Source organism: Miscanthus floridulus, chromosome 11, assembly GCF_019320115.1.
Source record: "Miscanthus floridulus cultivar M001 chromosome 11, ASM1932011v1, whole genome shotgun sequence".
NCBI classification, from domain to species: Eukaryota; Viridiplantae; Streptophyta; class Magnoliopsida; order Poales; family Poaceae; genus Miscanthus; species Miscanthus floridulus.
In genome coordinates, this window is record NC_089590.1 from 65,973,339 (window position 1) to 65,999,312 (window position 25,974).

At 49.9% G+C, this 25,974-nt stretch overlaps 1 protein-coding gene and 1 pseudogene across 2 annotated transcripts; both read right to left on the bottom strand.

Moving 5' to 3' along the window:
* Positions 1-88: 88 nt before the first annotated feature.
* Positions 89-2,463, bottom strand: LOC136491065 (uncharacterized; annotated as a pseudogene).
* Positions 290-17,446, bottom strand: LOC136491049 (uncharacterized). 2 transcript variants are annotated; one of them, XM_066487255.1, is made up of 6 exons: positions 17,325-17,446; positions 6,321-8,446; positions 6,035-6,161; positions 5,779-5,880; positions 5,459-5,515; positions 290-425 (listed from the first exon to the last, which is right to left on the bottom strand). In XM_066487255.1, exons 2-5 carry the CDS (start codon positions 8,213-8,215, stop codon positions 5,459-5,461), a joined length of 2,181 nt encoding a protein of 726 aa, XP_066343352.1. In that variant the 5' UTR covers positions 8,216-8,446; positions 17,325-17,446; the 3' UTR covers positions 290-425. The 2 variants fall into 2 exon arrangements, with proteins under 2 accessions (XP_066343352.1, XP_066343353.1); XM_066487256.1 differs by lacking the exon at positions 290-425 and adding an exon at positions 2,374-2,518.
* Positions 17,447-25,974: the final 8,528 nt, after the last annotated feature.

Genomic DNA, 25,974 nt, shown 5'->3' on the forward strand with positions numbered 1-25,974 from the left:
TGCCAGTGAAGATATACGGTGCACCAGTGGAGCATTTGCCGAACCTCAATTAGATGTCCACTCGAATTCAGAATTCAGAAATCAGAAGATGATGAATCGAAACTTATCAACATGCTACCCGTGAACGAGTTTTTGCTGGACATTATTGTGCAACACCAATTGCAATTACAACGATATAAAATGTTGAGAAAGCAACCGTCAGTCTACTCGTACAGGTATATTTACTACTACCAAAAAGAAAGCAGTACAGCTGAACTGAGAGCAAGGATTTACTACTACCAACCCTTATCTGTCTCACTCTGGGCTAACATTCCCTATCTTCTGTTTCTTTTGATTGTCTGCATCTATGTGGAGGACATCCAAAACGTGCTCCCGCACTGTTGTGATTTGTTCTATGGGGCTTGTAAACCCATTCCTGAAATTCACTGGAGCAAATTAGCATTAGTAGGAAACAACAGGAAAGTGTTACTAGCTGCCCTAGGAAATGAATATCATTAGCATATCTTCAGCTAAGTACTGACGGATGTGGTTATCCAACTTGGAAAGCTGATAAGCCATGACTGAAAGTACTGTTGGCTGATTTGTTGTGAGAGAAAAATATTGTTCGTTGGCTGAAAAAGTACGGCTTATAAGCCAAGCGAACAGGGCGATTTGCAAATACCCACTTCCGAGACCCCAGTAATCGTGCTAGAGGAACATGTAGACACAATGTTATCTATCGCTTAACAGATGAGCTCATAAACAGGAAAGATTTATTTAGCACCAACATCTAAGAACTCTGTATTCTGTAATGTAGCATGCTATAGCCTATGAATATTGCATAGGTTGCTGACACAAGCATGGGAAAAATTTAGATAAAGAATGTCCGTAGCAACACGAATCCACAAATATTAGCCAGAACATATGCCCCTGCATATGTGATTCAATGTTTACTATGATCTTTCCTCAAAAAATGTTTACTATGATCTCCAAAGATTTCCCTGTCAGCACACTACTTTACTAGCTCTATTTGGATCATGTTGAAATTAGCATCCTAACTCTTAGCACTTACTAGCAACATTGACCTTGCTATTTTTTTAGTAGTTAGCATACCTCTTAGTAGATAGCCTGTTTGGATTCATACTACTAATTTTTAGTTGCTATTAGCAACATGGAGGACTCACCACGTAGGCCCTGTTTGGATCCATGTTGCTAATAGCTAGCAACTAAAAATTAGTAGACCTGTATCTAAATAGGCCACATACTAATAGGTGTGCTAGCTACTAGCAAGAATTAACAGATGGATGTTGCTAGCAAGTGCTAAAAGAGTTACGAGTAGCACACTAATTTTGGTAGGATCCAAACATACCCTAGTACAACCTACTACCTGCTAACTCCTTTAACTTTGTCACTCGTTTAATACAGACAAAGCTCATCTACTTTCACAACAGCCAAATATGCATTTCTTGCTTCTAGGTTTTACTAAACTTTGGACAAAGTCGTCGAGGTGTGTTAGCAACTACTTGCCATATAATGCTAGCAGCCGTGCAGTTCTTAGATTTCAGAGATCAAGCTCCAATTTGGCTAATGTAAATTTAGCGCCAACCAAAATTTTAGTAGCACCATAAAGATGTGTGTTTCAATCCAGTGTAACTTGCACAACCTACTTTGCACATGAGGGAGCATTGGAAGTTGGTGAATTTTGAGTACACTCATCGTTTTCTCGCCATAGCTCTTATCATATCGACACCACTAACTGTCCAGCTCCAACTAACCATGAACGATATCTATCTAGTAAAAAAAATACCCAGAAATTCCAAACCATTTTCACGATTTCTACATTTAATGCTGACGCAGACAACTAAGTTCCCGTTACCGAATCAAAACACGATATCACTCACCTTCCTTCCCGCATCACGCATGGAACTGCAGCAAGAGATCCATGGCCGCGCGCCGCCGCCCCTCGACGTCCAGCACCGGCGCCGCGGCGGCTGCCGCCGCTTCGGAACTGCTGCTCGAGCGGCGCCCTAGGGGCCATGAAGGCGGCACAGGACGCTTCCGCCGCTTGCTCCCCTGCAGGCCGCAGTCCCGGAGCCCCTCCTCCACCACCCCGACCATCTGCGCCCCCTCTCCATTCTCCTCCAGCTCCTCGCCGCTGTCCGCCATGGGCTGATCATCGCCGGACGATGCGTCGAGGCGGGAGAGGAAGGAACCGATGGCGGCGTGGGCGTCGCGGAGGGCGGACACCGCGGCGGCGGCATGGGAGGAGGGCGCGGGGGCTGAGAGCGCGGCCGCGGCCGCCGCGGCTCGGTGGATGGCGGCGGTGAGGTCTGTGAGTGGCGGGGCCGGTTGCGGCGGCAGATTGAGCTCCATAGCTACTCTTGGAAACGGAGCTACTAAGGAACTACGATGGCGGTGGAGAGGAGAAACGGCAGGTGAAAAGAATCCGCGCCGTGTTTCTGCGGTGCCGTGGGAGCCGGTGGGTAACCGCTGGAAACTTCCAGAAGTGTCCGAAATGGAGAATGGCACGTCTACGTGTCTTTAGTTCATGTTAAAAAAAAAGTGTTTTTAGTTTGAAATTTGCAGAGTAAAGTATCATTACATTTTTGGTACCTTCTGTTCAACCTTTAGGCACATTTCTCTCAGATTTGGAAAAGGAAAATATTAATAACTTATTTGGAACTTAGAAATTTTATAGAAATACAGAAATTTCACGATAATCAATTCATTTTGACACAAAAACATACCAGACAGAAAAAAAATCCTTTGTTCCAAAGGAAGCCTAAAAGTCCCGAAATAAATGCACTTCTAGGACGCGGGGAAAGACCAATGCTACTATAAAATTTCATATATGCTTATCAAAAGTAATACCAACAAGTAATGATTGCACTTTAAAAATAGAGAAAGTAGTAAAAGTTACTAGCATCAAGGTGGTTCACAAGCTGAAAAGATACTCACTCTTACTATGGGACAAATTTTGAATCCTAAAAGTGTAATTATTTTGATAAGGAGGGAGTAGGTCCTAACTGCATAGTATCCTATATCATGTAGTCCCTCCGTCCTAAAAAAAAAAGTTTTAACTGTCTTTAATATATTTTTTTGGGACCAAATTCATAGAGAAAAACACCAACGTTTAGGATACCAAATAGTTATACTAGGAAAATATATTTAAGAGGTAAATACACTAACGACCCTTAAACTTGTAGCTCTGTGCCACTTAGATCTACGAACTCTCGAAATCGAAATCTGCCTCCCTAAACTTGTCAAAGTGTGCCACTTAGGTCCATACCACCTTCAGAGGACGATGACTAGGTTAAAATTTTACAAAAACCACCCTATCTATATCTATCTAGTCATCTTCTATCCCTAGCGCTCCTTTCCTCGGCCCGCGGTGCCGGCGTCGCCCGAGTCGGCCTCCACCTCCGTCCGAGCATGCCTCCCCATTGCCGATTCGCCGCCCACACCCCCGCGTCCCCGCCCGCAAGTGCACACCCAGGCAGTGGTGGCAAGGCAGACTCGCACGCCCAGGACCTCCTGGCGCCGTCCGTGGCCGCCATCGAGTGCGCGGACAGCCAGCGTCTTGGCGTCAGTAGGGAGGAGTAGGATGTCCAGGGACGTGGGTGTGCGGGGGCCGGAGGCGACGGTGATGGGTTGGCCGCATCTACATCGGGGGGCGCGACGCGTGTGTGGCGAGGCACGGCCGGCGGCTGCGCGTAGAGCGTCCGAGCAGCGGTGGCTCGAGTGCGCAAGGCGAGCGTCAGGGAGCTTGCTTGTGGTGCAACCGCGAGTGAGCTGGCCTTCTCCAGGATGGAGCAGCGGAGCTTGTAGCCAACTATGGCTTGCTCGTCTGCGAGGGACCGTTGTTCGCCGCTGCAACTAGTAGCCCGCCGAAGGGGAGCGCCACCTGCGACGCCAGGGCAATGTCGCCGGGGTGCTTGTCGTACAGTAGCAGGATCCCCTGTCAACATCACCCGGAGGCGGCCCACACCATGCGTCCCATGGGCAGCGGTAGGACGCTGAGGAGCGCGTGCGTGGCTGCGTGCACGCCCTAGCCTCCTCAGCTCCATGGCCGCCTTCATCGGCCATCTTCATGAGCCTCGTAGGCGTGGTGGATGGTGGTGGATGATGACCCGCGGGGCCCGAACCCGTCCTGCTCGGTGGCCATTGTGCCGAAGGCCCCGAGCTGGTTGACGAGGTGGCCACTGCCGATGACAAGTCCTAATTCGCGCCTCTCGTGCCGCATTACGGTGTTGGATCCGGTCGTGCCGCCGAACAGGAACGAGGCAGCGAGCACGCACTCCACCGTCATGGCCGCTCGACGCCAGCCCCGCCACCACGACCGCTCGACGTCAGCCCACCACCATTATCCCTGGGTGCCACCGCGACGCCGCTGCCGTTAAGGCTGTTGCGGTCCCTGGGCGCCGCTGCTGCCGCTGCCGTGACTTGTCGTCGATGTTGCGCAGCAGCAGCGTGAGCAGCTCGCAGATGTAGTGCTCGGACGGTGTCGAGGCGGCGGTGTGTCGTCGAGGTCGACGTCGCCGAGGACCGCATCCATGATGCCGCGGCAGTCGGCGAGGAGGCCGCAGTAGTTGAGGACGTGGGTCATGGGGTGGATCTCGCCGCCGTGGATGGGCTTCCGCGACGCTTCGCCATGGACGGGCTGAACTCCTCAATCGTGTGGGCCACGGTGGAGCCCAGCTGTTGGACGGTGCTCGAGACCTCTCGGTGGCGCACGACGTCGTCGGAGAAGAGCGCCTCCAGCCCCGATTGCACGTCAGAGAGCACCTGCACCTTGTACATGCCGAGCGTGCGGTACAGTTTCTCGGTGCCCGTGTCCGCAAAGGCTAGCAGCTACAGGATATAGCCCCAGACGACGTCGACGAAGCACTCGTGGCTGAGGTCCTCGTCCGAGCAAGGAGTCCGCACCACCGATAGGCCATCCTCGCCGTGTCGTTCTGCCAGGCCCCGCTGTCTGGACCACCACGGCATCTCCGTCTTTCACCGACGACCACGGCACCGCGATCCACACGGCCATGACCTCGCCGAGCACCACCCTTGTCGCGCCAAGCCATACGATGGGCTGGTATGTGGGTGCGGCGGCGGCACAGCGGGCCAGCCTTGGAGCAACGCGTGGACGCCGGCGTGGGTGGAGTGCTGGAGGTAGTAAGATACCACACAGGGTGGTTTTTGTAAAAATTTATCCCAGTCAACGTCCACTGAAGGGGTATGGACCTCCGGTGCATGACTAAACAAGTTCAATGAGGCAGATTTCGATTTTGTAAGTTCGTGGACCTAAGTGGCACAGGCGCATAAGTTAAAGGGCCGACAGTGTATTTAACTCTATATTTAATGTCAACCTAATACAACTTATTTGGTATTATAAATATTGATAATTTGTTTTATAAATTTAATTAAATCTAAAATGATTTAATTGGATACTGTGCTAAAAAAATTCAGGGCAGAAGGAGTGTTACCGAACCTAATGACTCAGCCTCACAGCAAGCTCCTTCCCAAGCAGGTTCATCATCTCCCTGATCTGGAAAGGCAAACGTATGGCTAATTCTGCATCACTCCACGCCAACAAATTAAGAAAGAAATGAATTGAAAATGCCGAGAGGTTTTGTAGAAATGTATGCTTGTTAAAGCTCAGTTATCAAGATGACACGTGGGGAACATAAAATGTTGGTTCTGTAGCTGCATTAGCTTTTAACAAATTTTGTTCCAAGATGACATAACACATTAACACTGCACATGTTAAACTTACCAAAGCCTTTTAACTCGGTGAAATTAGAAAATTACCCCCACATAGTGTTGAAGAACTGGTGAGTAATGCTCCAGAGCTCGGTATGTCTTACTGAGAAGTCCAAGAAGCAGCTCCACTTCATCGCCAAGAAGATCCACCTATGGTTCATGGCAATAAAAAGGTTAACTCCTTTTGTCTTTATATTAATTTCAGTGCTTTTGGCCATGCATGAGGCAGTAGCAAAGCCCTTTTTTCTGAAGACACAGTATGACTTTATGGACAGCATACAGAGAAATAATCATGGTTTCTAACCTCTGCTTCTGCTGTTTGGAGGTCGCAACATCTCCTAGTGAAAGCCCTCCGGTAAATAAGCTCACTTGTTTTAACAGAGTTCACTTGTTCAATCAGGTTTGACAATTGTTTGTCCAAGTCTCTCAATCTGTGCAATGATCCATTGATCATAGGTTAGTTAAATAGTGCCACCTCTCTCACACCTTTCTGAACTGCATGTCTGTATCCGAATCTGAACTACTAAATCAATTTCTGTTTCAACTTCCTATTGCGTTCATAAGGAAGTATAGGATGAAGACTTACAAACCTCAGCACAGCTCTTCCTATTTTTCCACACGCAATAGTCTCAAAGTCCATGAATATTTCATATACGTTTGTCAATGGAATGCACATTTCTTGATTCACTCCTTCAGAAGGCATGCACAAACCTATAGCTATCTCTTCTGTTTGCCGCTTCCTGCGATCATCCAATCCTTCCTCAAAATTGCAATTACCTGAATCACAAGCATCATCTCTGCCTGTTGATGCTTCAGCTTTCTTATCACTTCCTCTTGGATTTTGCCTGTCACAATTATCAATTATACCTAAAACTTCTTGATCCACAAGTACTCGATGTTGATAAGAGCCTACACCTTCATCTTCAGTAGTTACATTGACTTGTATATTAACCTTCTCTAACTGCTTGGTGTAGTCAATCATACCAAATCTTCCCAGATTATCACTTGGTCTATTTTGGTGTTGAGATTTGACCACACTTAAATTTTGACCATTTACCAAATCATTTATGAAACCTCCAAAAATAATGCAGTCCATCTCTTCCTTGATAAGTCTCTCACTCTGAACCATTTCAGTAGTGATCTTCCAAGCATTCATAGTCTTGGCAAGAAGAGCTGTATGCACCTCATCTTCGATGGAAGTCTTGATAAGATGATCAACGGATTCAACACCTAGGTTCTTCACCAAGTCTTGGAACATGATACTATGTATCTCATACTGTAGATTACTTCTGATTTCCATTTCATCTCTTTGTTCTGTAAGCTCTTGTGCATCATATGCCTGAACCGAAAGCTTCCTTAATAGGTCTCTGAATACTGCTGAGTATAACACATGCTGCAGTTCACATCTGATTTCTGAATCAATCGTTCTTTCTGTTAGCCTTTCAGCTTCCTCTTGGGAGATACGATGCTCTTCTGAATTATAATATAGTCTGCTGCTCTCTGACTTCTCTGCCGGGATAAGCCTTGCTGAGTGCAGCTGGCTAGTTTCATCCTTCAGAGATTGGAATTCGTCAGAGCTATTCTCATTAGCACCTCTGCTATGATGCAGTGTAGGTGTCGGACATCCTTCTCCCTCAGAACGATCGCATTTAGTTGATTCCACGTTGATCTCCCGGAGAAAACCCTCAACGACGGCACGGTACATCTCCTTCTCTGCATCCATGAGCCACCGCTGCTCCTCCATGGCTTCCCGCTGCGCAGAGACCGACCTCTCCATGGCATCGAACGCAGATGCGACGCTGTCTCTGACGACGCCGGCGTCCAGGACCATCTCCTGGAACTCCATAAGCAGCTGCGCCATGCTGTAGAATCCCGAGACGCCCTTGACACCGTCGCCCTCGTGGCCGGGGTCCTGCAGCCTCGCCATCGGCGACGCCTCGCCGCTGACCTTCTGCATGAGCGCCGCCAGCTCGGAGCTTGCGTCCTCCAGCCTGGCCCTCATCCTCGTCATCTTCCGGCCCACCGACCCCCGGAGCTCCGCGAACGCACCGACCTCCACCTCGGCACCGAGGCGATCGACTGCGGACGGCGTCTCCCGGCAGCGGCGCGACGGGTCGAGATCATCGCGCTTCCGGCGCATGTAGTCGCAGTCTGCCTGGGCGACGGCGAGTTCGGCCTCGTCGAGGCGGGCCTGGATCTGGTCCCGCGTCTCGAGGAGGTCGTCTAGCATCTGCTCGTGGCCGTCGTCGGCACCGCCGTCGGCCTCCATCTCCCCCCGCACGAAGCGGAGGCACCACTCGAGCTGCATGATGGCGAGCTCGGCGAAGCGGAGCTTCTGGAAGAGGCGCTCCAGGTCGCCGTCCTTCCAGAGGCTCTTCTTGTAGGCGTCCTCCATGGCGGCGTTCACCAGCCCCACCATGATGGAGTCCGCCACCTTCACCGCCACCCGCAGCCGGGAGTCGAGGCCGCTGAAGAAGGCGTCCATCGCGCACGACGGACGTAGGCCGGCGCAGATCGACACTGCGTGCTCAGTGATGGCGATTGGCGAGACTGTCCCGCGCACGCATGGAATTCTGCGGGCACGACGTCGTCGTGTACACGGAGGGCGGGAGGAGCCGGCTGCGGACAGCGGACGTGCGGTTTGGGGGCGGCCCGAGCGGAACGGAGCGAACAGCGGAGAGCCGGAGGAGACACTTCAGACTTGGCTCCTCGGCTCCTGGCACAAACCAATGAAACGCGAAATCGCAGGTAAACAGATTTTAGAAAGGCAAGAAACCGCAGCTAAACAGATTTTAAGTTAGATAACTATGAGATGAAACAAGATCAAGACAAATGTAAAAACGCCCTCGCTCAAATTACTCCCTCCAGTTTGCAAATACTTGCGGTTATGGACAATGACATGGTATCTAAAATATAGTTTTGATCACTATTTCTATTAGAATATAAATGAACATCCTAACAAATTTTATGCTTACATGAAACACTTTTCAACAAAAATCTATGCAAATGATCTTCAAGTTACTAAATTAAATACTTTAAGGGCCGTTTGGATCTTTTCATTTAGAAGAATTGAAATCTATTTAATAAATTAGGCTATTTACTTTGAAATTTGACATTCCACCACTTTCTAAAGTTCACATATAAGCCTATCTAAAATTTATAGGTTGCGAGATAAAAATTAATTTTATAGATCACCATTCTATACTTTTACTTTACAACTTATAACACGCTCTTCAACTTGCCCCCCTACGATAAAAATACAACACATAAGTATATCTCTCGTATAACCAACACTAATTTACAAATATAATCCATATACAACCATATTAGCTTAATTAATATATGTTTAAATTATGATTATTAAAATAATTCAATTCTAGGAATCCAAAAGGAGCGTAAAGTTATTTGTTATCAAAGTTTTAAAAGTTAACTCAAACCCTGCCTAAAATATTTGTAAACCGAGGGAGTAGTGTTTGGTTTCTACGTCAAATGTTTAGACATATGCATAGAATATTAAATATAGACTAATTACAAAACTAATTACACAACTTGCAACTAATTTGCGAGACAAATCTTTTAAGCCTAATTAGTCCATGATTTGACAACGTCGTGCTACAGTAAACATATGTTAATGATAGATTAATTAGGCTTAAAAAATCATCTCGTAAATTAGCCTCCATCTATGTAATTGATTTTATAATTAATCTATATTTAATACTCTTTATTAGTATCTAAATATTTAATGTGACATAAATTTTAGAAGCGACTAAAGAACCAAACACCCCCCTCGGCATTCATGCGGTGCTAGCATCACCTGGACCAAACGCCAATGTGTCGGTGAGAAACAGCAATGGCACAGATTATCCTGAACACAAAATACAGATACGAACTGATTACACGCCCGAAAATGCCTACACAACGGATTTCCAACAAAAAATTAAGGATCTTTTTCCGTTTCTCAGCGACATCTATGGGCTTTCCGTTTATCAGCGACATCTATGGGCCGCATAAGGATTAATAGGAAATCATATATACAATGCTGACCGAAACTATTTGAACTATTTGACTGCAATTCATTATGCCGACAAATTCTCTGGTTTTCCTGATCTGATAAATTATCAGGCCCCTGAAGGCCCTTCTCAGCGGGCAGTTGGGTGATCCTCCTCATCGCTACAAGCTGATACATTAATCAATAAAAGGTAAAGTTAGAACCAGTCACTGGTACCATTGGCATGGGGAATACAAGGCGTTTGACACTCAGCCTGTTCGGGAAGCCGTATCGTATCGTGGATTATTTACTGCTGGCTGGTTTGGTGTGAGAGAAAAACACTGTTCCCGGCTGGAAATTTACGATCGTTTACGAGCAAGCGAACAGGCTGACTATTGTTATAGAGAGAGAACATGCTGATATGGAAAACAGAAAATGTCTAAAATCTTATTACTTGCGTGAAAAAAATAAACTGCAAGGTGAGTGACACCATCGATAGCAGTAGTTATCTACTTGTGTGACAAACAAAGCACAGAAAAATATTAAAAGGTTTAATCACAAATTTAGTACTTCCCTGTATACCAGGAGAAAGGTAGGTTGGCGTTGAAGTTGAGGCATTTTTTACACTTATAAGACACTCCCAGAGGTGCGTAATTATCATCCTCCATCATCAGCCACCACCAGTCACCACTACCACTTTGTATAGGACAGAACCTTGGCATATAAAAAATTAGAACAAATTTATGCTAGCTCTAGCCATTGAGCTCCTTCAGTGTCTTACTTTCAGGTTATATACTGCTACAATCCATTCCAGTGGATCCACATCAAGGTACACCTTTCAGAAATCTTAGAGACAATATCTACAGGCATAGAGAAGACTAGATACTTCATTGCACACCAGGGTTTAGAGAGAGAGTTTTTTTTTTTTTAACAGAGGCTACATCTACATGAATTCTTTACACCCAGAGGAACAAACAATCAAGATATACTATGTTCAGTTTAGCTGATTCTTTCAATTCTCTAGATGTAATTTGACCAAGGAATTCCCCAAGAGAAATGAAAAAAGTTTGAAACAGCCAATGAGTCAAAATAACCTAACCAAATCATAAAATTAGTGACCCTAAATTTCAATTCTAAAATTTCACCTTCAAGAAGTTCATTTTGAAATATTAATTTGGTAAAGAAATGACACTGTTGGTGTCCACATAATAGACTAACCAAATAAACATATTAACGGAGGGCCATAAAACTGGAAACAAATTCATGAGTTTCAAATATCAAACCTTTCTGCCAGACTAAAATCTAATACAATGTTGAACTAAATCCTGCTGGTTAAAATACTGTGCTTTTTTAGATCAAAGGCTTTCACCCGGCTTTATTAGAAAGCTTAACGAGTACTGTGCTTCTCTAGTGTGAATTTGTTCAACAAGGATTCAGGAGTACCAGTAGTTAGCAAGACTTGCAAGAACTATAGTGAATTGAACAAAAATATAAGACTGCGAATAATCTACAAGCTGTGACAGAAGCAAAAGCCACTAATAGGTAGGTTCCTAAACTTTGAAAACCGAGCGGGAGGGGGAAATCTGGGCAGGAGGGGGCAGGGGCAACCGTGGAGGAGGGGCAACTGTGGGGGAGGGGCACCCGGGCAAATAGCAAGCGCGGAAGGCACTCGCATATCTGCAAGTTGAGGGGGAGATTTACCAAGTGCTTATCTTTAGGGAGTTGTTTTACAAAACTGTTGGAGGGCCCTTTTTCCTTTTTTTCCAAAAAAATGAATTAACGAAGTTGTTTTAAGGAGCTTTTGGAGATGCTCTAATTAAGGGTGTCAAAATATTTAGCTTATTGCTGCTATTGGAAACTCTTGTCTGTGACTGTGAGGCATAGAGTCATATCCTGAAACTCAGCTAAGGGGAGTTGGAGCGGCATATGCTCAACATACCCTGTAAACATAAACTTAGAAGCACTCCCAATCCCTGGGCTCACTAAAAAAACATGAACCAAGTTTAATGGATCAGGAAATCGATGCTGCACCACATAAAAGAAATGAGACATCAAAGCCATTCCAATATCACCCTAATCTCATCCATATGACAGACCTGTACCTGAGCATGAGCTGAACACAAACCAACCCAAAGCACATAATGGCTCCCATTTCCTACCCATTTAATGTCTCCTCTCTAACCTTCATATTAGTAAGGTCGTCAAGTAACAAGTCTGCAATCCTTCTTACCCATTTTTTCATCGAACAATCACCTATTGAAATCTGTCTCCAACCTCTCAAGTCTCTACCCTGCGTATTTCCTCCTCTTTGTATTCTTTTGCTTTCTTTAGAAGAAAAAAAATATAGTTCTAAGAATAGCAGACCAGTAGCCATTTTGAAGTTTCTGCAAAGGCCAAATTAATTTTATAATGAAATTAGTGCATTGAAATTTTGTTGACTATTCCAGTGGCTAGTTTACAGATACAAAAGGTGCTAATACAAAATTACAAATTAGAAATTCAGGTTATTGAAGTTCTACTTGGCCACTTGGGTATGAAATGAGGATTGTTAAATTTGGAACCTAAATTTACAATTTGAAGATGATGAATTTGATAGTTAAGCCTAGCTGCTTGTATCTTACTTTCTGCTGTTACTATTCATTGTCTAGGTAGTTTCAGGTGTCTTAGCACCCAAGTTTCGTATCTACTTTATGTAGTGGAATATGCTAGAGTAGGTGGCTGTCTACTTTGCTATATAAGCAGTGACAGACCATCTTGTATCCCAAGTCTTGTAATTTTCAATTTCAATCCAAGCGGCCTAGTGGCCAAGCTGCCCTCTGGGCTTTCCCCAAATCTGAGATCCATTTTGTTCATGTCTGGGCAACAATTGGTATCAGAGACTTGTGTTCTTGAGTGAGCAGAGCCATGTCCACCGCCAGCCAAATCGCTAGAGCCCGCGGTGCCGTTGGCCGAGGAACCGGAGCAGGAGCCGACGACCGTGCGACGCGCCTTGCTGCCGCAGAGGCAGCGACTGCGGCCCAGGCCGCGGTGGCTGCAGCCGCAGCGCTGCGCGCTGAGATGGAGTGGGAGGAGCCAGAGCCAGTGGGAGGAAGGTCGCACAGTCTGATCGGGCGCCGCCGCCAGTCGCCGTCACCAGAGCGGTGGCGTGGTCGCCGCAGGCGCTCCACGGTGTTGCAGACGGTCTACCGCGATACCGGAGCAGGGACGCCTAGCAACTATGCTCACCAAGGGGAATTACCATGAGTGGAGCTTGCTGATGAAGGTCAAGATGCAGGCTCGATGGCAATGGGAGGCGGTCCACGTCGGCGGCGTCGACTACGACGACGATCGGCGGGCGTTGGAGGCGCTGTGCGCCGCCATCCCCACCGAGCTTGGCGCTTCCAACGCCAACAAGGCCACGGCGAAGCTGGCGTGGGAGTCGATCGTCGCGGCACGCGTCGATGGAGATCGCGTACGTCGGCTAACGCTGCAGCGCCTCCGAGGGGAGTGGGAAGGCCTCGCCTTTCAGCCCGATGAGCAAGTCGAGGACTTCGCCGTGCGGCTGACCAACCTGATGGAGCAGATGGCGCGCAACGGCGACACCGACCCCACGGAGGAGCGCGCGGTGGAGAAGTTTCTCCGCTGCATGCCGAAGAAGTACGCACAGATCGTCATATCGATCGAGACGCCAGCAGCTCACCGTCGAGGATGTCACCGGGAGGCTCAAGGCGGTGCAGGACCGCGAGCAGGCGCCGGATTCCGAGCTGAGCGCCGTCGGGGGCAAGCTGCTGTACACTGCTGAGCAGTGGCGTGCCTTCGAGAAGAAGAAAGAGGAAGGCGCCGGATCATCCAAGGATCGGCGGCGGCGTCCCCGTGGCGGCAAGAAGAACAAGCCCAAGGGAGATCGCGATGGCGGCAAAGCACAAGCGGACAAGGCAGGCGCCGCCGGCGGCGAACGCAAGGCGAACCGCGATGACACCTGCCTCAACTACAACCGCGCCGGACACTGGGCCAGGGATTGCCCCCCATCCCCGGCGCGAGCGCGGCGGCGCGGCGAACGTCGCAGAAGCAAAGGAGGAGGCTGCTCTGTTTCTCGCGCACGGGTTCCTGGAGCTGGATGCAGAAGGGAGCCGCGGCAAGGCGCAAGCTTCGACCTTCTGCATCGAGTCCGCCATCGACCTCGACATCGAGGAGCCGTGAGCCCGTGTCTTCCTCAACACCGGCTCCGGCGAGGACAAGCTCGACGGTTGGTACCTCGACAGCGGCACCACCCACCACATGACAGGCCGTCGCGAGCTGTTCACCAACCTCGACTGCAAAGCCAGAGGCACAGTGAAGTTCGGCGATGAGTCAAAGGTGGAGATTCATGGCGTCGGCTCCATCATCTTCGAGGCGAAGACTGGCGAGCACCGGGTGCTTCACGGCGTCTACTACATCCCGGCGCTCCGCAATTCGATCATGAGCCTCGGCCAGCTAGATGAAGGCGGCTCAAAGGTGGAGATCGACAAGGGTGTGTTGAGGAGTTGGGATCAGCGCGGACGGCTTCTGGTCAAGGTCCGCCACGGCGCCAAGGCGTACCGACAACGGCCGGGAGTTCACCGTGCAAAGTTCGCCGTCTACTGCGCGAATGAAGGCATCCAGCGCCACTTCAGTGCCCCTTACTCGCCGCAGCAGAACGGGGTCGTGGAGAGAAGGAACCAGACGGTGGTGGCCACGGCGCGGGCAATGCTGAAGCAGTGGGGCATGCCGACCAAGTACTAGGGAGAGGCGGTGGTGACTGTAGTCCATCTGCTAAACCGGTCGCCGACGAAGAGCTTGCAGGGCAAGACCCCGTACGAGGCGTGGCATGTAAGGAAGCCGGCGGCCGCTCACCTGCGCACATTCGGCTACCTCTGCTTCGCCAAGGAGCTGAATCAGGTGAAGAAGCTGGACGATCGCAGCCGACCTGGTGTCTTCATCGGGTATGCTAAGGGCGCCAAGGCGTACCGCGTCCTCGACCCGGAGACCCAGCGCGTGCGTGTGACAAACGACGTCGTCTTCGACGAAGGCCGCGGTTGGGACTGGACCAAGGTTGGACAGAGCTCGGCATCGGCGGTGGAAGAATTCACCGTCGAGTACCTGTGGAGTGGAGGAGCTAAGGGAGTACAAGGTGCGTCTCCATCGACATCCCCAGCTCCGCCGCGCTCACCGTCACCAGCTTCGAGGGAGCTCGGGAGTGCGACGACGACAGCTGCCACTCCACCTCCGCTCCAGCCGGCTTCACCAACGGCGCCATCGGCTGCGGCATCACCTGCTTCCCCCACTGCCGCACCGCCGCCTGCTGATCAACCTCCGGTCGAGCTCGCCACGCCGCTGGAGGACGACGAGGATCATCTGGACGCGTTCTATGACGACGAGCCTCTTCGCTATCGCACGGTGACAAACATCATCGGCGACGGGACTCCACCAGGGCTGGCGCCACGCCTCTTCGCCCAGCTACACCTGACTCACGCCGGCGAGCCAACTACCTATGCTGAGGCGCAAGACGACCCATCTTGGCAAGCGGCAACGAAGCAGGAGCTCCAATCTGTGGAGAGGAACAAGACATGGGAGCTCGTCGATCTGCCTTCTAATCATCGCCCAATCACCCTGAAGTGGGTCTTCAAGTTGAAGAAGGACGAGAAGGGGGCGGTGACCAAGCATAAGGCGAGGCTAGTGGCGTGCGGGTTTGTCCAGCAAGGCATCAACTACGACGACGCGTTCGCCCCGGTGGCGCGCATGGAGTCGGTCTATGTCTTCCTCGCGCTGGCAGCCCAAGAAGGATGGCGAGTGCACCACATGGACGTGAAGTCCGCATTCCTCAACAGCGACCTCAAGGAAGAGGTGTACATGCGTCAGCCGCCTGGCTTCGCCGTCGCCGGGAGGGAAGACAAGGTGTACCGCCTGCGCAAGGCCCTCTACGGCCTGTGACAGGCGCCGTGTGCCTGGAACACGAAATTGGATGCCACACTCAAGGCGATGGGCTTCCAACAGAGCGCGCACAAGACGGCGGTGTACCGGCGGGGCAAAGGGCGCACTGTCCTTCTTGTCGGCGTCTACGTCGACGATTTGATCATCACCGGCGCCGAGGAAAAAGAAGTGGTGAAGTTCAAGGCGCAGATGAATGAGAAGTTCGACATGAGCGACCTCGGCCTCCTCTGCTTCTACCTTGGCATCGAGGTGCGCCAGGATGCCAGTGGCATCACCCTCCGCCAAGCTCACTACGCCAAGTGGATCCTCGAGCTCGGCGAGATGGCCGGTTGCAATCCGGCCCACACGCCAATGGAGGAGCAGCTCAGGCTCAGCCGTCACAGCACGACGGAGGAGGTGGACTCCACGCACTACCGGCGACTCGTCGGCAACCTCCGGTACCTGGTGCACACCCGACCGGACTTGGCGTTCGCGGTCGGGTACGTGAGCCGGTTCATGGAGCGGCCCACGATGGAGCACCTGCAGACCGTGAAGCGTGTTCTTCGCTATGTGGCTGGGACCCTGGACTACGGTCTGCACTACAAGAGGGCTCCCGGCACGGCGCGCTTCGTCGGCTACTGCGACAGTGACCTCGCCGGCGACATCGACACAAGCAAGAGCACCAGTGGAACTATGTTCTTTCTGGGTGACTGCTTGGTCAGCTGGCAGTCCATCAAGTAGAAGGTTGTGGCGTTGTCAAGCTGCGAGGCAGAGTACATCGCCACCACCACTGCAACAACACAAGCTCTGTGGCTCTTCAGGTTGCTCGGGGAGCTTCTTGGCAGAAAGGTTGATGTGGTGGAGTTGAAGGTGGACAACAAGTCCGCTCTAGCTCTGGCCAAGAAATCGGTCTTCCATGACAGGAGCAAGTACATTCGGATCAAGTATCATTTCATCAGGGACTGCTTGGAGGAAGGGAGCATCAAGGCAAACCACATCGCCACTACTGATCAGCTTGCAGACATACTCACCAAGTCGCTGGGCAAGACCAAGTTCCAGGAGATGAGGAGGAGAATTGGTCTGAAGCAGATCACTCAGCACTAGGCTTAGGGGGAGATTGATAGTTAAGCCTAGCTACTTGTATCTTACTTTCTGCTGTTACTATTCACTATCTAGGTAGTTTCAGGTGTCTTAGCACCCAAGTTTGGTATCTACTTTATGTAGTGGAATATGCTAGAGTAGGTGGCTGTCCACTTTGCTATATAAGCAGTGGCAGACCATCTTGTATCCCAAGTCTTGTAATTTTCAGTTTCAATCAAGCGGCCTAGTGGCCAAGCTGCCCTCTGGGCTTTCTCCAAATCTGAGATCCATTTTGTTCATGTCTGGGGAACAGAATTGAACATTTCTCTTCAAGGGATGCTAGAAGAATGGTGATTTCAATGCAAACTGTCATATACTAGTTTAGAAATTTGTTTCCCAAGTGATGGAATCATTTATACTACATGAAAAACGGGTAGACACTTTCTTAAGGATTATAGTCAACAATGTTTTGTTCTGCAGCTGTAGTTTTATTAAGTGTAAAGCTTAATTATAAAAACGTTGTGTGTAAAACTTAGCGATTCCAGGAGAAATGGCAAGCTCTTTTGACAATAAGATGACAAAATAGTATTCATCGAGTAAACTAGAAACAGGTGCATACCTCCGCAGCAGAAGCAACAGCAGCAGCAGGTGAGGAGCAAGACGGCATCCCAGGCGAGCTCGAGCGCGCCGGACAGCACGGACCCCGACGGCGAGCGGTCCTCGAGCAGCGGCGCCTTCCCGCCGCCGCTGGGCTGGCCGTCCTGGTCCTCCTGGCCCTCGCCCTGCCGCTCCTGGTGCTGCCGCTGCGCGCGCTTCATGTTGCCGAGGTTGAGCTCCAGCTTCTGGAGGTAGCCGTGCTTGAACGAGTCGCGGATCCGGAGCGATGGCCACAGGTGCATCTTCTTCGCCGGCGGTGAGGGGGGACGGTCGGGTTCGGGGAGCGGGGCGGGGGCAGGGAACGAGGACGGCGCCGAGAGAAGCGTACGCTCTTGGGATCGTTGCGGGTAGGTTGGCCTGGGCGCCTGGCGTTGATTGATGATTGGGATTTGGGATCTTGGAGGGATCCGGCAATGGGGACGGCTGGTCGACACTCGACACACCGTGACCGCGACGAACGAATGTGCAGTGCTGCAGGCCCCCAGTCCGAATTCTGGCGGGCCGGGCTGCCGCGGTGGTCGCTGGTGAGGCTTTTGATGATGGCATAATGCTAGTTTGAGCCTGGTTCTTTTTTTTATAAAACATGTTGTCGGCGGTTAAAATTTTTCCCAGTCCGTCTCTCGTAATTAATATAGTAGATGAAAGTAGAATATATAGATACAAGAGATAGAAAGACTATTCTTTATTTATCTGAATATCAGTGATTACAACATAGAACTCTCATGTAAGGATGGCAATGGGTAAATCCCCATCGGGTATGGCCACCCCAGACCCATCCCCGCCATAAAAATTTGGTATCGCCAGAATACCCATACCCGCCATGGGTGGAGAATTTTCCCCAGACCTATACCTGGCTGGGTAAATCATACCCGGCGGGTCACCCGTATCCGCCAATAATTTATTCACGCACATGAAAATCAACAATTCATCAGCAACCATCACTAACCAGAGCACATAAAATTAGACGAATAATAACATATAATAATATCTTCTGCAACCAACAGTCATATTACACCATCACACAAAGTCATTCTGTCATAAATCAGTATATTACATAGCCAAAAGGGGTACATAAATAAATCTCTAAGTTCATTGCGGTGAACATATGTAAACAACAATTCAACAAACATGATGCTCACTTGCAAGTGCAAAGAATATGATATGAAGGGGATTAGGGGAAGGGGAACAGGGCAATCACCGTTCTTGCTTGAGTTGCTCCGTCGCTGGCATGGCGTGGCGAGTTCCTGGTGCTTCGGTGCGATGCGAATACACGAGATGCCAAGATGAGGTCACGAGGGACGGGCGGGCAGCGTTGTTTTTTTTTCCGATGGCGGCTGTGTTTTTTTGGCAAGTGGTGATTGCGGTGCCAGGCTGCCAGCGCCGAGACGAGGTAACAACGCGCTTTACTCATGCGCCTATTTTTTCGGCGGTCAAGGGCTCCCTCGAGCGGTCAAGGGCTCCAGCGGCCAAGTCGCCAGGCGGGACCGGTGGGTGAACCTAGGGTTTAACATGGGCTGGTGGGCTTATTTAGTTTTGGGCCAGGTATTTTCACCCATGGGTAAACGGGTACGGGGATTGCTGAAACATACCCATACCCGCGTACCCGATGGGTGAAGAGTTTGGTCCATTTACGTACCCGTGGGTAGTGTCCTTAGTCCATATTTAGACTCTAATGGAGTAAATACCCGTCGGGTATCGAGTCGTGGGTCCCCATTGCCATCTTTACTCTCATGTATATATGGTCCTATCAAGACCTGAGAGTTTGGCAAGAGCCCACATACAAACAGACTAGAATTATGATTTCTCCTCCTTTCCTTCTAGGATAGAGTCCATATGTTTTACAACACTCTCCCTTAGACAATTACCACGATATGCACATGCCTCGTTAAAAACTCCATCCGAAAACTCAATAGGAAAAACAGTTCTTAAGAAAAGAGTACATTGCATTCGTTAATTGCATTGCACATGTTATCTCATTAAAACCTTTGTCGGGTTCATAAACCTGGGGTCCCTCGTGGACTGGCTTCCCCACAAGAGCTCGGCCCAAGCAGACAACACACAACTCTTGGGCCGGCCAAATATCGGAACGACAGGCCAGAACGGCGATCCAATCATCGACCGGAAGGCCCGGCCGAGGAGGAATGGCACCTACTTTTCGACTCCGGCCCTCCTCTCTGATCGGAGCGCTCACTTCGGTCTTTAGTCACCGTCGGATGGCCTCTCCGATCGGAAGGCCTGACCGAAGCGCCACTTCTGACTCCGATCACGCGTCTCCAACCAGGGTACGCAAAAACCCTACTCGTTGCTCTTCTACGACTGGCGCGACCAGAGCCGATTGGGACTCCGATCACAACGTACGCGACCACCATACGACCAGTTCCCCTACGGCCTCACGTCTCCTACGGACGCGTACGTACGGGGGCTCCGAAGGATGTCGGCGTTGCCCCCTCTCACATCCAAATTCGTGGGAATAGCGAGCTATGCTCCCACCTGTTTCCTCGGCCTCATGGATGACGTTGGCGAGAGTGACGGCTCTAGCATCAGCGACATGGCACCTAGCCATCCTCCGTCCCGAGAGTGTGCTATGGCGGATGCTCCGGGACACCCACCGATAGAAGCAGAGTCCTCACAGACTCACACCTCACCAGACTCTCGTGCAGAGACCCCTGAGCTCACACGGGAGCACGGCAAGGCACTACGACAACAGTGGCTGCATCAGCCACCGACTGTGCCAGCGCGCTTGGCGCACCACACTACACCCCGTGCGCATAGACCGGTGAGCGGTGCCTAGGGTCACATCCGTTGGGTCCAGCGCAACACCATGGATAGGAAGAATGATCCCCCACAGTTTGCTTGGGCCAGTCAGAACATCGTCGCTGCAGCAATGCTTCTACGCGGTCTGTCCGAGCCAAACGGCCCTCATGAATAGGCGATCCACCAGAACCTCCGGGCACTAGTGGAGACCACCGCTGTCGACGAAATATGGTCGGCAGTCTACCTAGGGGTATGCCCAAGGTAGTAGATTATCGGCAGATAGATACGCAAGCTACAAACAAGATGGTGATACAAGACAGACATGAGGTTTTATCCAAGTTCGGCTGCCATGAAGGCGTAATACCTACGTCCTGCGTCTGATTGTATTGCTGTATGTCAATGAGAGATGTTTTGAGAGGGGTCCCCTGCCCGCCTTATATAGTCTAGAGAGCAGGGTTACAGATCTGGAAACTAATCCTAACCAGTTATAATTGCCATAGGTGGCCGGATAAGGATTTCTATTCTAACCGACCAGGATCTTGCTTGATCTCCAAGTCTGCCTTGATTCCTTGCATGGGACTCCGAGCAAATTGGTCGGGCCGCGCGTCATCTTCTAGCGGGCCAGACCCCCTGGTCCGGGCTAGCCCAAGCCTAGCCGTAAGGGTATAGGGGTTAATACCCCCACAGCTAGTCCCCGAGCACCATGTATTATGATGCGACACGCCGTTCGATCTCCTTTGGCTAATGCGATCCATCTTCATATCATCCCCAACTGGTTGAAACATTGACCAAGCGAACGTGCTAGTATTCTGATCAGAACAGAGAGTAGTAGACCATGATTATAGCCGAAGATTCTGGTTGTCCGAAGAATGCATGGTGCTCTAAAGAAAAAAGAAAAAGATTTCTTTCCTGATCAAGTGTGTCCACTTGTATTTCTAAAAAGAAATGTAAGTAACCCTTGCACAGTAGTAGTTATGGCCAACAATCAGAGCGTAGGGGTCGATAAAATAAGCACATTCACCGTAAGGTAAAGTGTGCCCACTTAGTCCCCGAGCCTGGTAGTAGGTGATGCAGGCATGTGGTGCTAGGGTCTAAAAAGAATTCCTAATTAAGTTGAGAATCCAATCATCGTACAAGCGATACGAGATGCACCGACAGGTGCATCATACCGATGTAGTCCTCGAGCTTACTGGAAGACAAGGTATCAGCCTTATAGCAAGGTCTAAGTGAGAAAAAAAATAAATGCCTCTCAACTGTATGCGAGTACTAATCACATGTAGCCAAGGAGAGCGATCTCCGAGCAATAGTCGGAGAGTGGTCAGGGCAGTCCCCGAGCGAAGCATGGGTAAACGATGAATCCTCGAGAATAACCGTAGTCAGTTTAGTCCCCGAGCATGAGGGCGATCAAGATAGTCCCGAGCACGAGAGTGGTCGGAATAGTCCCCGAGCACGATAGTGGTCTGGACAGTCCTCGAGCGTGATGGTGGTCTGGACAGTCCCTGAGCACGATGGTGGTCTGGACAGTCCCCGAGCACAAGGATAGTCGTGATAGTCCCTGAGCACAAGGGTGGTCGCAACAGTCCCCGAGCACGAGGGTGGTCGGGATAATCCCCAAGCCAAAAAGTGTGGCAAAAAACCGTATGCCACTTGTACTATTATTTCATGTATTTATTTATTTATTTGCTCTAACAAGTCCGATCTGACACATCTGGTCAAAGAAGTAGACGGGTATAGCACATCATACTGCCTTTTTGTCTTGTCAAGCAAACAGTTATGTGGCACCTGTCAGTAGGTGCGTCAGCGTGGGCCCTACCACACTAGCAACGAAGAGGCGCATATATTGGCGTAGATCTCGAGGCTGTGAAAACAACCGTCTACGGCACGTGCGCACATCTCCCAAGAATCCTAGGCAGACAAAACGGCATAACTCTTGGGTTAAATACAGTATAGGATAGGTAAGTTACTATTTACTAAACCCCATTGCCATTCGCAACCGCAGCTTTCTTCTTCCTCTCGCCAACCCTAATACATCCGAAATCACCACCAATCAATCCACCGCCATTTCCCCATTCACCAGCAAGGCCAGAGTCATGGCGAAAAGTGATGCACAGAAGAAAGCAGGGATCATGGCTAAGGAATGGTGGAAATCAAAAAGCAACGAGCGGACCATTGAAGACCTCGTCACCATGAGGGTACTCCACAATAAGGAGCTCGTAGGATGGCGTGCGCCGGAGGGCGAGGGGTACCCCGATCCACAACCAGGTGAGATCGTGGTGTTCAAGGATTTCTTTAAATGAGGATTTGGGGTTCCGGTATATCCGTTTCTTCAGGGGCTCTGTCTTTACTACGAGATTGGGATTTGCAATCTGCATCCCAACTCGATCCTCCTTGTCGCCACTTTTATACATCTCTGCAAAGCATATGGTGGCTTCTAGCCCCATTTCAATTTTTTCCGCCATCTTTTCTGTCTGCGGAAGAAAGGAAGCGGTGGTTCGAAGATAGCCGGGGGTGTGTACCTCAACCTCCATGATGGCATGAAAGCCTAGTACTGAAAGGTCCTAATATGGCTAGAGGGGGGGTGAATAGCCTATTTAAAAATCTACAAATCAACTAGAGCAATTTGATTAGTATGACAAATAGCGTAATGCAAACTTGCTCTAGCTCTACAAGGGTTGCAAGCCACCTATCCAACAATTCTAGTTGCAATGAATACTTAGGCACACAAACTTGCTATGTAATTACTCACTAAGAGCTCAACTAGATGAATGTAAATAATAAAGCAAGCTCTCAATTCTAATTACACTAAAGAACTTGTATCAACTAGTTTGCAAGAATGTAAACAAGTAAGTAGGGTGATTATACCGCCATGTAGGGGATGAACCAATCACAAGGTGAAGATCAAGCCAATCACCGGGAGAATGCAAATGACAAGAGACAACCGATTTTTCTCCCGAGGTTCACGTGCTTGCCAACACGCTAGTCCCCGTTGTGTCGACCAACACTTGGTGGTTCGGCGGCTAAGAGGTGTTTCACAAACCTCGTCCACACGATAGGACACCGCAAGAACCGACCCACAAGTGAGGTAACTCAATGACACGAGCAATTTACTAGAGTTACCTTTCGGCACTCCACCGGGGAAGGTACAACTCCCCTCACAATCACCGGAGACGGCCACGAACAATCACCAACTCGTGCCGATCCTCCACCGCTGCTCCAACCGTCTAGGTGGTGGCAACCACCAAGAGAAACAAGCGAAATCCGCAGCGCAACACGAATACCAAGTGCCTCTAGATGCAATCACTCAAGCAATGCACTTGGATTCTCTCCCAATCTCACAATGATGATGGATCAATGATGGAGATGAGTGGGAGGGCTTTGGCTTAGCTCACAAGGATGCTATGTCAATGAAAATGTGCAAGAGTTATCCTTTGAGCCGGCCATGGGGCTATAAATAGAGTCCCCATCAAATAGAGCCGTTATACCCCTTCACTGGGCAAAACGCGCTCTGACCGGACGCTCCGGTCATACTGACCGGACGCTGGCCCTCAGCGTCCGGTTGCCCGATGGACGCCACGCGTCACCGGCTTCAAACGCTGTTCATCAGATTTCAACGGCTACGAAGCTGACCGGACGCTCTGGTCAAAACTGACCGGACGCTGAAGCCCAGCGTCCGGTCGTTTCCAGTAAGCTCCCCGAGACATGTTTTTTCGACCGGACGCGTCCAGTCCACCTTGACCGGACGCAGCCAGCGTCCGGTGCTCAACCCTTAGCCACTGTGCAGACCCATCAGTTTGACCGGACACAGAAACCAGCGTCCGGTGCATCTCAGGTTCAGCGTCCGGTGCACCACCGAAACTGGCGACCTCTCTGCCAGCTCGATCGGACGCAGCCTTTCAGCGTCCGGTCGCTAAGTGACCCAGCGTCCGGTCAGTAGACCGACACCAGCATCATTTCGACCAACTCCATTTCAACTCTAACTTCTTTACCCTTGCTCAAGTGTGCCAACCACCAAGAATTTTGCATCCGGCGCAATAGAAAATAGACATTTCATTTTTCCAAAAGCGCCGAATCCCGCCTCGCAAGCTCGGCGGGAGGGAGAGAGGGACCCAAACCCATCCCAACCCTGCAAACACCTTGTGCACATGTGTTAGCATCTTTTCACAAATATTATCAAGGGTGTTAGCACTCCACTAGATCCTAAATGCATATGCAATGAGTTAGAGCATCTAGTGGCACTTTGATAACCGCATTCCGATACGAGTTTCACTCCTCTTAATAGTACGGCTATCTATCCTAAATGTGATCACACTCACTAAGTGTCTTGATCACTAAAACAAAATGGCTCCTACATTTTATACCTTTGCCTTGAGCCTTTTGTTTTTCTCTTTCTTCTTTTCCAAGTTCAAGCATTTGATCATCACCATGCTATCACCATTGTCATGATCTTCGTCATTGCTTCATCACTTGGAGTAGTGCTACCTATCTCATAATCACTTTGATAAACTAGGTTAGCACTTAGGGTTTCATCAATTAACCAAAACCAAACTAGAGCTTTCAAGTACCTGCACTGCCCATGGAACACGTCGCTCGACGACTGGTATAAGAAATGGTTCTACATCTGTGAAGAGCCAAACACGATCACGCTGTGCGATGTGGGCTACATTCCAGAGAAGAGGACAAGCTAGTCAGAGAAGCCTGAGCACCTAGAACATATTCCAGAAATATTTAGAATGATCTCGTGGAAAAAACTAGATGGTTCGAGCGTGGTCGAGAGCTTCATCAGTCGATGGATCTAGCCCTGCTAGAGGAGGGTACATCCTAGCTATGAGTATCAAGGGAGCGTAGACCCGATGAGGACGAGGCAGGGGGCGCTTGACAAAATCAAAGTCAAAGCCAGAATTGGCGAGCTATTTAACTTAGCTGATCTAAATTATGCCAGGTTGGGCGACATCGAGCACGCTTTCAAGCTTGCTCGACCTCCCCCAAAGGTAACTCGTCTTGCCTTGTACTCGTAGTCTTATATTGTGGTAGGATAAGTGGAAACTTACTGTGTTCACTCCCTTTTGTGACCTAGGTTAATGGTCAGGATAGAGCGATAGTGTTTGTGTCGCCACCCCCTGGAGTAGAGTGGCCACAAGGAGCTGATCCCACCACCCAGACCAGCGTCGAGATCGAGGACGAGGACATCGACTAGGCGGTGCTCAGAGCGGGAGAGGAGCAGTAGCCAAAACCGCTAGTAAATGGTCGGCTGCCCCCAAACAGTCAAAGAAGAGATTAGTAACCACCATGCTCACTGGGGGGGCGCTAAATATCAATGAGCCTGAGGGGGACCCAGAGGAGAACCCGATCGGCAAGCGTCGACAAGCGATTTTTGCCTGGTCGGACGATGGCGCAGAGGAGGGAGAAGATGCATACGTCTTTCAACTTGTCCCTCAAAAAAGGAGGAAGCAACTGGAGTCGATGGAGCAAGGAACGCGACCAGCGACGGGAGCGACAACTCGACCAAGCACACCACCGACCACTGTAGCACCAAGGACAAGTGGCGAAGGGGTCGAGCACCAAGGCCCAGCAACAGTGCTGGATGTAAAGGGAGACCAGGAGTCACCTGCACAGCACATGGAGCAAGTATGGCCGAAGAGACACGCCTTCTCCACATCATTCCGTGCTTCCAACATGTAAGTATTTGTAACCTTATTGTAAGTTAGCAATTTGCATTTAATATGATTGCTTTCTGAACTTATCTCGGATGTACTAGCTCGGCGTCCACCGAAAGTCCGAACCAGCTAGTCGAAAGTGGCATGGCGCCGCCAATAAGTGCAGAGCAGACTACCCAGTAGACGACCATCGAGGAACCCATA

What these genes read in the sequence shown, in the direction of transcription:
- LOC136491049 (XM_066487255.1), bottom strand. Translation starts at nt 8,215, where the DNA reads ATGGACGCCTTCTTCAGCGGCCTCGACTCCCGGCTGCGGGTGGCGGTG. An exon ending in ATAGGAAGAGCTGTGCTGAG is followed by an intron (nt 6,162 to 6,320) that starts GTTTGTAAGTCT and finishes ATCATTGCACAG; the next exon opens with ATTGAGAGACTTGGACAAAC. An exon ending in TTCTTCAACACTATGTGGGG is followed by an intron (nt 5,516 to 5,778) that starts GTAATTTTCTAA and finishes TTGCCTTTCCAG; the next exon opens with ATCAGGGAGATGATGAACCT.